Below are 12180 nucleotides of genomic sequence, written 5' to 3'. Positions count from 1 at the left end.
TTGAAAGTCAGAGCATGGGAGTTTTTTCTCACTAGTGAGCAGGAAATGCAAGTCAGGCAAGATTGTGTATTGCTTGGTGACATGCAAAAACTGATGCTTTGACTTTTAGAACTATTTGCATTGGTGTAAAGGAAACACTGGCATTTTTTTCAGAGATGTAAGTTAGTACTCAATAATAATTACTTTTAAAAATAACAATTGCATATATAGGAGCAACTTGTATTTGCATTGTTATTAATTGTGTTTGACATTTCAGAACAGGCAAAATTGATATCTAGGGTATTTAATTACAACGATTTTACCACAATGTAACTCACTGTGGTAAAATTACTGCAAAACATATAGCCTCTCCTGGTTTCTTTACATATATATAAAACTGTGGCAATGGAAATATGATGAACGTATTTGTAGAATTGCATAATTCCAGCCTAACTGTTGCTTAGGGCTGCCAAGTAGAGTAGAAACTTGCCATATTGATATAGAATTAAACTGTTACAGTTGAGCGTTTATTGGCTCATCTTACAGTGACTCATTCGCTCAGAATTTACAATCAAGCCTATCGGTTTTATAATTGGTTCATTTGCATCTTCATTTACTAAATCAGTTTACTACCTCAGTTTATATAAACCTCCACCCGAGAGCCATCCAGTCACAGGCCGCTGTTGGCTGTGAGCGCGCGCGCACACTCTTGCTTCATTTGACAAATAGAAGCTGAGCGCAACAGTAGCCGCCGTTACTGGAGATCTGAGAGAGCAGCCACAGCGTGTGACAGCATCGCAGCGACCATTTGAGGCGATAAAGACATGTTCGACAGCTTTATTTCTCTCGTAGGCTATTTTTAACGGCTCATAATGTGTGTAAAGCTGACGGTTCAGGCATAAGCCAGGAATGAAGACGCGTCAGACGCATCTACTCACTGACTGGGAATCGCGTTTCGAAGACTAACCTGAGCTTCGGCCGTTTGGACAGAACCGAATATATCCAAGACAGCCGCTTCGGTGGCTCTTTATACCTGTGAGACACTATTTTGCTGCCAATTCCCTTTATAGAGACGCGTTTTATCACGCTGTACTGACAGACACGTTTCTCAGTGTGTCCGTCTAGTGCGCTTGATGCTGTGCATGCAAAACCTGAGTGAACTTAACAGGTAAACACAGTTTTACTTCATTCTTGTGTCGATTGTTGTTTACGTTCGATATTATTTTGCATAATGTAGCTATAATAGTATCCTCGCGCATTCGTAAAGGACGTTTTGATGATTTGATTAAATGTTGTCTTGAACTAATAATGGTAGATGAGGCTTATGGAGTTATCACGGGCTGGATGGCGTTCCACATCCGCGCGCTGTCATCCCTACACCGGGTAAAGTAAACGACACACCGGGAAGAAAGGCTTCGAAACCTGTTAACGTGGAACTGCACTGAAACTTAAAGGATAAAGGATGTCTAAAACGCTGAAGAGGAAGAAACACTGGTCCACTAAAGTGCAGGAGTGCGCCGTGTCGTGGGGAAGCGTTGGGGAGTTCGGTGATGTTGTGGAGATCCTCGGTGGCGCCGAGCACGGGGAGTTCCCGTTCCTCGGTCAGATGAACTTGGACGTGCTGGTGTGTCACGTCGGGAGACTACCGTACTACGGGGATGTGTTATTGGAAGTGAACGGGACACCTGTCAGTGGGCTGACGAACCGAGACACGCACGCGGTGATCCGCCACTTTCGGGAGCCGATTCGAATTAAGACTGTCAAACCAGGTAAACTGAGAGAACTTGTTTTTGTTGTCGTTAAAAGTCAGTGTTGCCAAACAATAACAGTTGCCAGGGGAGTTGTCTCTGTGGCCCACAGCGCACCTGTATCCTTAATGTTTACATTTAAAGGGACAGTTCACCCAAGAATAAATGGTCATAATTTTTACACACCACACATCATTTTCAGACGCATATGATTTTATTTCTTTCGTTGAGCACGAATGGTGATTACTTACTTTGTTTATTGGTTTACTTTTATGTATGCAGAATGTTCACGTTTCTAGATTCAGTCCAAACAGTAAAGTGGATGGGGACTGGGACTAATGCTGACAAACCGTGCAGTATGACCTGTTAATATAAAATTCGCAGGCAGCGTGAACCGAACTTAAACGGATAGTTCACCCCAAAATAATAATAATAATAAAAACAAATAACAAAAAATTGGGTAACACTTTACAATAAGGTTCCATTTCTTAACTAGTTAACATACAACTAAACAAAACACTTATAAACCCTTTATTAATCTTAATTAATTTTAATTTCAACATTCACTAATGCATTATTAAAAGTAAAAATTGTACGTGTTAAAATGATTTAATTAACCTGAGCTAACATGAACTAACAATGAACCATTTTATTCAAAGATTATTGAATACTGCAACAATATATTACTCTAGTTAATGTCATCAGTTAATACATTAGCTAACTTTAACTACTAGAATCTTATTGTAAAGTTTTACAGAAAATTCTGTAATTATTTACTAGTCTTCATGTCAATTAAAACCTGAAATCTTTTCTTCTGTGGAACCCAAAATAAGATCTTTTTAAAAATGCCTAGGTGTTTTTTTTTTATACGTAGAATAAAAGTCGGTGTTCTTTGAAATATCTTTTGTGCTCCACAGAAGAAAGTAAGTCATACTGGTTTGGAATGGCATGATGGCAAATTAATTTAATAATTTTCCTGTTTGGGTGAACTAACATGGACAAAACAAACAAACAAAAAACTATTTTTTTAATTGATCACTAATTTTGTGGAGGACTATTATATAAAAATTGTCTAGCTTCTCCATATCATTTTTGAAACTCAGCAGCCCCTGTCCACCTAAGCAGTGTGAACATTCTGTAAAACATCTATTTTATTGTTTCATGGAAGAAAGAAATCATCCCTGTCTGGCACCTCAAGGTTGAACTGTTCCTTTAAGACTGACTTTGTAATTTCTACATCATGGAACACCCAGCGCATGGACAAGTACTTTGCCGAACAGCATTCAGAAGATTCTTTGTTCTCTCCCCCATAGTTGGTGCACCCCATGCCCTGGCTGAGGCTGGCTCTGACATGTGCTGTGCTTAAAGTGTCAGAGGCACAGCGTTTGCCTTAGGGTTGGTGGGTTGTAAACACTCCACACACATCTTATAAATGCATCAGCATCATTTCGAAGGACACTCACTGTTGGAGTGTATATTGATCATAGCAAGGGGATCACCTTTACAGAGGACAGGCCTGTCTACCTTACTGGTATATGAGGGCATGATGAAAATGGGGAGGAGGACGTAGTTACCATGGACACAGAATATCTTAGCATTATTGATGGGTCGAATGAGTGTATTCTTAGCAGCAGAAGGGGAAAGGCACAATATGTCAGAGTTGTTATGGAGATAGGAGGATGTTATTAGCATGTAGATGTGAGAGTTGTTGCCATGGAGAGAAGGAGAGGGTACAGAAGGATAACATTAACTGGATGGTTGATTGTTGACTAAATGAGAAGTATCTGGGAATCTGAGAGCATCCACATCAGTGGCAGCTGAGGCCCTGGCCTTTAGGACACATACAAGTTGATCTTGTCTTCTGTGGTTACTGTGAGTGCCTGTGAGTTTTTTTTTTTTAGGGGTGTGATAATTGTAAGGAAGTTGCTGATTCTTGTTTCTTACTTCATTCTGATAACAACTGATGAGTTTGAGACTAAATTGAGGATATTTTTAACCAATTCATTAGAGTTGCTGACTGATTCTTGAGCTTGGCCAATTCTTGGCCATAAGAATTATTAAGTAGTTTTAGGAGTGATTCATATTTATAACCTTGTTCATTGGGTTATAAGGTTAATTTGTTCACGAATCAGTAGTGAAATTCATTCAGACTGATAAATTATACGTTTGAAATTGAATTGTGAGTATTTTAGCTCATTAGTGCCATACATAGGCCTGTGCTATTCAAACTGTACTGGGATGTGTTTCCCGAAAGCATTGTTAGCCAACTATGGTTGCAAGTTCTGTCGTTACCAACATAATTCAATGATTTGGTTTCGACAAACATTTGCAAACAGCATCGCAAACTTGCATGGTTGGATCTACAGCTCTATAAGCATAGTTTCTTGTTGAATGACATGTTGACCTAAATAGATCATGCTTTTGGGCACAACAAGCAAGCATTCTATAGCTTTCATTCCATTTAAAGGCACAATATGTAAGATTTTTGGACTAAAATATCCAAAAACCACTAGAACAGTGTTAAATATTTTGTTTACTTGTGTACATACGTTATCCCAAATGTTTCCAAGAATGTTTAAATCCAGAGAAATAAGCAATTTTTAACCAGGACATGGACGTGTCCGACTGTCCATGCGTCACCTGTCAGTGATGTCATACTACACGTGTTACCCTCGTTTTCCGATTTTATTTTGTAGAAACCATGGAAACACCAAAAACGCTTTAATACATAATGGCCTGGTTTCACAGACAGGGCTTAGGCTAAACCAGGATTAGGCCTTATTTCAATTAGGGTATTTAAGTAGCTTTTATAAACATACCCTAGTGTTCATCTTGAGACAAAACAATGGCACTGGCATATTTTAAGATATGTCAGTTCAAGTTACTTTCAGTTAACACAGCTCAAACATGCATTTTAGTCTGGGACTAGCTTAAGCCTTATCTGTGAAACCAGGGGTACATGTTTTATTAGACAAGGGAACAACTGTTTGGTTTATAGACAGAAAACAAATTGTTATATTGCTCAACACGTTTAGTCTTATTGTTTAAATCTGGTTTTCTTGATTTTCCGCGAGTACCATGCTTTTACCATGCCTGTGGCATTAGTCAGTTTTTGACTAATTCATTAGCTCATAAGAGTTATTTGTTTCACACTGTTAAGATTAGTGAATGAATTGTTGGAAGATTTAAGCCAATAACTGACGTGTTTGATGCTGATTTGTGCAAGTATTTTTACAAATTCATTAGCCTATAAGAGTTGTATGTGAATCACTCTATTCTAATGAGTGTGTGAGTTATTAGACTAATTTAAGTTAATAATTCACTTGTTTAAGACAGAATTCTTTCGCTCATGATTCTAGCTCATAACAGTCATTTGTTCAAAAAGCAATCAATAGTGAATGAGTTTTTAGACTGATTCACACCAATTACAACAGTGAGACTAATTTGTGTCTATCATTCAGTTGATTAGCACATAGATGTCATTTATGTGTAAATAAGGCTATTCTGCTGAACAATGCATTATTATTTTTATTATTTTTTTAATATATATATGTAAGTGGTTCTCAGTTCCCGACCCTGTGTAAATGGGTTTGTGTGTGTTCAAGTGTGCTTTTGAGATAATGCAGTTGTTTAGCACTGCTTTTGTCTAGCTCTTGATTCCAGCTGCACAAAGAGAATCTCATTTGAAATGCTCATGGACTTTGTTTACCTAAAAAAAAAAGTACCTTATTGTATCCTCTGTTGTGATATGTGAGCACAGTAGTATGTAGGCTGCTTTTGTGTTTGTGCATGTCGGTCTCCCATGTCCAGGCCTCGCATGGAATTCAAAGCGTGTGAATAATAGATGGAGTGAGTGAAATGCCTATACACACCGAGGATCAGCTGATAACAGGAAATGATGCCGCAGTCTTTGCCACAGGCACAAATACAGCAGCTTCTTCTCCACCTAGACTACCTTTGCTTTCCTGTAGTCTAGTAAGGGTGTCTATTTTTTGTGTCACTGGAGAATTGCTATGGTTATTTGTGGTCCTTTTTGGATGTAGTATTTCTCAGTCCACATCTGAACAAAGTTGCAGTACAGTTCCAGCAAATCAGTTGTGCATTAAAATGCATCTACGACTTTATTCTTCAAGCTTTCCATAATGGTTAAAGCAAGATAAGCTTCACTGACTGCATATATTGATTACCACAGGCATTTTTTTGAGCAAAAATTGCATTTACAGTAAATGCACTTAATGGAAGTCTAGACATTCTGGATGGGATAAATGGCATGTCTTTATATTCATTCTCCAATACAGAAATGGGTGTTATTTGCACTGTAAAGTTGTCTAAATTGTCCTTTTAGTTCTAGGTGGATTAGCTTCTGGCTATACTGACACAATTCCTGTGAGTGGATTTTTCTTTTTGTAGCTCAACAGTGCATTTCTGGTGTCATTGCGAGTATCATATTAATGACATGAGTTAAAATGCAGGATTTTAAATTGCACAGAAATTTTGTACAGAAACACTTTAGTTTAGGGTCCAATTCACACTATTAACCAGTTGCTTATTAGCATGCATATTACAATGATATTGCTGTTAATTAGTACTTTTAAAGCACATATTAATGCCTTATTCTTCATGACCATATTCTACATCCCTTAATCCTGCCCGATACCTAAACTTAACAACTACATTACTAACTATATTAATAAGCAGTAATTAGGAGTTTATTGAGGCAAAGGTCATAGTTAATAGTGAGAATTGGATCCTAATCTAGAGTGTAACCTATTTTTCTTTTTAGATTGTCATTTAACTAATTGTCTTCTAAATTTTATGTGGCTATACTTTCTAAACTGTGTATATTTTTACATTTATCTCGCAATGCCTTGCATCATAGCCTCCCATTGCCTTGTTTTACTGTTTACAAAATCTTTTTTTTTGCAAACTGAAGAATGAGTTGAAAGTGTTTCCTGTGGTAATTAACAACATGTTGCAGATTAGCATTAACAAGGAGATTGACCTTAAAGTTTGTGTACTTTGCTTCACTTCAGAGAAAAATGATTTACTTGAACAACTGAATGATTAATGCACAGATAAAGCATCGATTGCAGATAATGTGCTTCTTTTGCTCTTCATTATTTTGAATTAGCACTAAAATCCCTTTTGTCTTTGTCAGGAAGTGAAAAATAAATCAAGCTGGTCCATTTTATTCAGACCAAAATCACTTAAATAAACGCATCATATCGTAATCTCCGTTTCTAAACCGTAAATAGGAACTTCCCAGGAGAACTTGAACGCAGCATGCCATCGACAGTGCTCAAACCTCGCTCCTCTACTGTAGGTGGGCTGCACGCCATCGTTGTTGTTTTTCAGAGCCAGCGTCGATGTGGGAATTCACAGCAATTCTGATACATAGTTCTCCCGAATTGTGTTATAGTTTCATCTCTCTAGGAGTGAAGTATTGCAATTGCAGCAACAGTTTTAGCTCTTTGAAATGGAAATCACCCAGAGCCTGCAATTCCACTGTTCATATAATGAGAAACTGCATTGCTTTGTCCAAACAGCGAACCTTTGATTAGAACATATGAAAGGTTAATTCAACCTTTCTTCTGGGCCAAATTAAGTCATTCCTTGCATGGAATATCACCTCCTAAGGGCCTTAGCAGGCATATAAAGAATGTTAAAATGATGGAGGCCTTGCAGCTCAGTGACTCAGAATTAGAGCAATAACAGCGATTGACTGTTTTAAATGGATAGCACGCCAGGGCATAGTGTCATTTTGACTTTAATGAGCTTATTGTAGCTTTAGTTAAACGTTTTATTAAATATTCCCCAGCACGCTAATTTATTTTGATAAACGATCCAGTTGCATTTCAAAGCTGTGAATCAGCACTTACTTTAAAGGTGTTAGCCATCGTGTATCCTATTGCGCTGTCTGCTGCCATACTGTATTTCATGCTAATGAACAATGTATAGGCACCGTTCCAGCTTATTTACTTAAAGGGTATCGATAAACATGGTGATAAACCACTGTGGAATAGAGAGACACTGTTTGTCCCCTTGTACCGAATGTCTCTGCAACCTCTAATTATCATTGCAGCCTCAGTATGTGATGGAAGGGACCTTGTGGTATTGTGTTCAAGCTATGGAAAAAAATCAGCACATGTCACGAATGCACTAATTAGCTTAATTTAACCACCGGCAGCCTTCTGCAATCAACAGTATTGGTGTAACTAGGAGCATCGAGAGTTCGTCAACATGGAGTATGCGTGCCTGTGGCAAAGCAAAAACCTGACAATTAAGACTCAAGAATTTAGTGTCTGAAGCCCACGTACCGCAATGCACATCCACTCTTCTTTATTAGTGTTTCTCTCCTCTCTTTTCAACCGCTTCTCTTCGTTCCCCATCTATTCATCCTCTCCACTCGTAACTTCCTCTTTCTGTCCTTTGAAGATGCTAATCCCATCTTGTTGGCAGGTGCATGTCAACCAAATGAACTGTCAAGTACAGTAGCTTGTCAAAGGCCTGATTGAAACCCGAATTCATTCATCGCTGATGAAGTCGTCCTTGCATGGAAATTCACCCGAGCTGCAGTCAGACCTTGCACCATGAGAGTTGCTTGCCTGTCTATGAAATATTCCTGATAATACAAGCTGAAAATGGATTTGACTTATCTATAATGAAAGTTGCCAGAAGTTTCTAGTTAGTGGTGCCTGCTGATTGCTCATACTTTGTGAGCTGCCACAGATGCAGAAAACCAATAGTTTGTGTGCAGTAAGGTTATTATTATATCAGGATGCTTGTTGTTAATTTACCTAGATTGCTGGGGCTGTTCTGTATGGAAGCTTGTTTCCGCCATGAAATAAAAAAAATAAAAAAGGTAATTGCAACTTTTTGTAATAAAATCAATTCTGACTTTATAAGATGCAATTGTGAGTTTATATCACACAATTCTGACGTTATAACTCCCAATTGTGAGTTTATATCTTGCAATTCTGGGAAAAAAGTCAACATTGTGAGATAAAATCAGAAATGTGTGGTGATGAATGACAATTGCGAGAAAAAAAAAAGTCAACAACAAGCTTCCATAGTTCGGAACACTTTACATAGACATTATTATTAATAATAATAAAAAATATTAGTAATTTTATTATTATACAAATAATTAAAAAGATATTAATAATACTTTTATTGTCTTTTTTGCCCTTGAAATCATTTTAAGTTACTATTCTGTAACTTCTTATGTCATTATTTTTTAATTTATATTAGTTATTTAACTATTATTATTATTATTGTTGTTGTTGTTATGGCATATTTTCAAAATATTACTGTAAATAATATTCACTTTCATGCAGCGTTTACAATGCAATTCAGCAATTGAGCTTAAGCTTTGGTATGTACTGCAATATTACCGTACCAGTGAGCAACACTAGTGTGCAGAGTGTGTGCATTGCAACAAACATTCAACATATTATTAAATCACATAAATGATACATATTTGTTTTTTATATACAGTGTCTCAGTAAAATGTCAAAATCTGTCTCTGTTCTGTACTGCAACCTTTTAGGGTATTAGACTCTGGTGCATGTGACCAGCTCTACACGACTGCACACTAACCTCTTGCTCATAAAACAGCATCACCAGCTGTGTTTATGGTGCAAAGGATTATACTGTATCACCTCCAAATGGCACATGTGGTGGCTTTTTTGTCCTGCGTTAATTACCAGCATTAGCCTGGATAAAACCGATGGATTTTGCCCCACGTTCAAGAAATGAATCTGGGAAAATCTGTTGCGTGTGTGTTCTTTGGGTGCCATACGTGCTGATGGCGTCACTGGAATTCGTATTTGGCAGCGTTAAGACAGCAGATTTGTTAGGAGGAGCTTATGTTTCATGGAAGAGAGTGATTTATGGTGGGTGTGGTTTCAGGTATGTGGGGGTGTTATTCATGTTGATGTGTGTTAGGGGGTGTGGCCATATAACAAAAGGCAGATATGTTGTAGAACAAGATCAATGAATCTGAGAGGAGATGTTGAGTGTATCAAGGGGTGTTCTCCACAAACCAATTTTTTTTTTTCTTTTTTTTTTTCTGTGTTTGGAACCAGGAAATCAATAATAACAGTGAAAATCTGGAGTATGAAGCTTAAATGAGAGACTTTGGCAAATGCTATTGCCCTTCATTTATTTCTTGATACAATGAACATGAATGTGCTCACCATTCATGTTCATTGTATCAGGAGCAACCTGGACATTCAGCTAAGCTAACGATCTCATTTAGGGTTCACAATGTTATTTTAAAGTCCCCCTGTAGTGAAAATCAAGTTTTTAATGTTGTTTATATGGCTATGTGGTGTTTTTAATACACTTTAAGACAAACCATGTGCAAACTGATAAGTCAACACCATTGCTGAGTATTTTCTCTTTAAAACTGCAGTGATCTAAAGACAGTTTCAAAAACATGGTTTGAAATCGCTGGTGTTTCTTACGTCATAAACTACCTTGTAACCAATCACATCAACGTGCCGGCAGGCTTTAGCATATCATTAACAATTACCGCTCTGAAGCAGTCTCAAGAGAATCCAGGTTATCCCGGTATAGCACGTGATAAGAAAAAAAAAAAACATTGTGCGGTGTTTACCTCAGTAGGTTGACCGAGTGGATCTGAGCTTGTGCGAGTGATTGGAGCCGGAGCTAATCAGCAAATTCATAGATCCACGTTTACTAAATGATATAGGAAAAAACGTTTAAATATGTCATTTTGGTGATCAAAGTTGAGTTTTAAGGGATACATTTATTGACTACAGGGGGACTTTAATATTATTTCCATACTATTATAGTTTTTTAATATTTTGAATTAGCTTTTATTTTTATATTTTCAGTTTTCATAAAACTAATTTTAGTTTACATTTTTGTGATTTTTATATGCTTTTGTCATTTTTATTAGTTTTTTTTTTTTTTAAATATTTCTATTTAGCTTTAATTTATTTTTTATTTTATTTTTACTTTAGTACTTAGTACTTTAGTGCTAACTTATTTTATTTCGCTTAGTTCTAATTTTCAATCAGAATAAGTTTTTCATCTAATAATTATGTTTAATCTTATTTCAGCTTTATTTAAATTAATGAAAATGTTTTATAATAGTTTTAGTTTTAGATAACAATTACAAAACTGATGCTCCATGAAAAAGGTACACTCCTAATATTCCCGAACACTCCTCAAGTCTGCCACTGTTGGGCCACATGCCACATAATCACGAGAAAGGAAGACATGCAATAAAAGCTTGCTAGGAAAATGCAGCTAAGAAATGTGACACGCACCCTTGAGAAGGCAAATGGAGTGACTGAGAGGTAAAAGGAAGCTCTAATGAGGGAAGTGAGGCATGATTGAGTAATCGATAGGGGAAGAGTGGACTGCGTGTAGTTTATTTCTTTTGCTCTAATCCCTAAAGGAAAGGCTGGACATGGCATCTACTATAGACGTGCATCACATACAGAAAGCATTCATATGGTATTTCTGTTGTTTTCCCATAAACACGTCATAAACAAATTAGAGCTGCCTGTTAATGTGTTCATTTTAGACAAGTATTTTATAGCTTTTAACTTTTCTTTAATATAATGCAAACGGCCAACAGTATACTGCTGCTAGCTGCAAAACATTAATTTAAAATATTATTTTTTTTGAAAGAAGAGTTTGAATGGGAAAGAAAATATACAGAGGTAAATTCAAAATTTAAAATGATCGCATACACAAATGATTGAATTCTTGTAATCTATTGATAGCCCTTGGACAAATACAAAAGACAAAGAATCATCTCTACAAATACCAAAAACCGATTAAGATCTAACCCTACAATCAGCTTGTTGCTTGTTGTGGTTAACACAGAATCAGGCACAATGCCAAGTTGGTCCCGCTGGCGTAACATTTCTTTCCCACAGAGCCCTGCTGCATGCACACTACAAGAGCTGAACAACAGTTGGCTGTCTGAACAGTTGGTCATGCTGGCAAGGGCAAGTCTGTGCTGATGTGATGTATGTAAATAATTATGACATAATGGAGATGAGGATGATACAGTCTATGTGTACCCACATGTGTATTGTAAAAAGAACGCATACTCAGATAGAGTCAGTGTCAAACCACACATGCTGAGATTAACCACAGCAACAAAATTAATGTGCTTATGAATATGACTTGATATTATAAAGTGTGGCACCAATTAAAATTGCTAAAATAATTATTGTTTCTCAAATGCACTTTCCTTCCGGCCCTCTCTGTGTCTGACTAGTTGATAAACAAATTGAGCACTGTGCCACAGATCCAGCTAGCACAACTGTTTTTTTCTTCAGTTTTTTGTGAAATTATTACCCTTCATCATTATTGCGATAGATGTTAGATGTCATAACAAATACCAAATATGTATTTTCATAAGGTTGCTGAAATGTTATAACATGGACATTTTGAGGCTATTTTAAGA

At 36.9% G+C, this 12180-nt stretch overlaps 1 protein-coding gene across 2 annotated transcripts in view; it reads left to right on the top strand.

Moving 5' to 3' along the window:
* The first annotated feature begins 476 nt into the window (after window positions 1-476).
* LOC125273511 (membrane-associated guanylate kinase, WW and PDZ domain-containing protein 3) overlaps window positions 477-12180 on the top strand; it is a 124450-nt gene continuing 112746 nt past the window's right edge. For both annotated transcript variants that reach the window (XM_048198958.1, XM_048198957.1), the window contains exon 1: window positions 477-1748. In XM_048198958.1, the coding sequence (XP_048054915.1) occupies window positions 1442-1748 (307 nt within the window). In that variant the 5' untranslated portion in view covers window positions 477-1441. The remainder of the gene's footprint in view (window positions 1749-12180) is intronic.

Source organism: Megalobrama amblycephala, linkage group LG8, assembly GCF_018812025.1.
Source record: "Megalobrama amblycephala isolate DHTTF-2021 linkage group LG8, ASM1881202v1, whole genome shotgun sequence".
Classification (NCBI taxonomy): domain Eukaryota; kingdom Metazoa; phylum Chordata; class Actinopteri; order Cypriniformes; family Xenocyprididae; genus Megalobrama; species Megalobrama amblycephala.
Note: the sequence above shows the minus strand (reverse complement) of the source record. Positions and strands in the feature narration are given on the sequence as shown.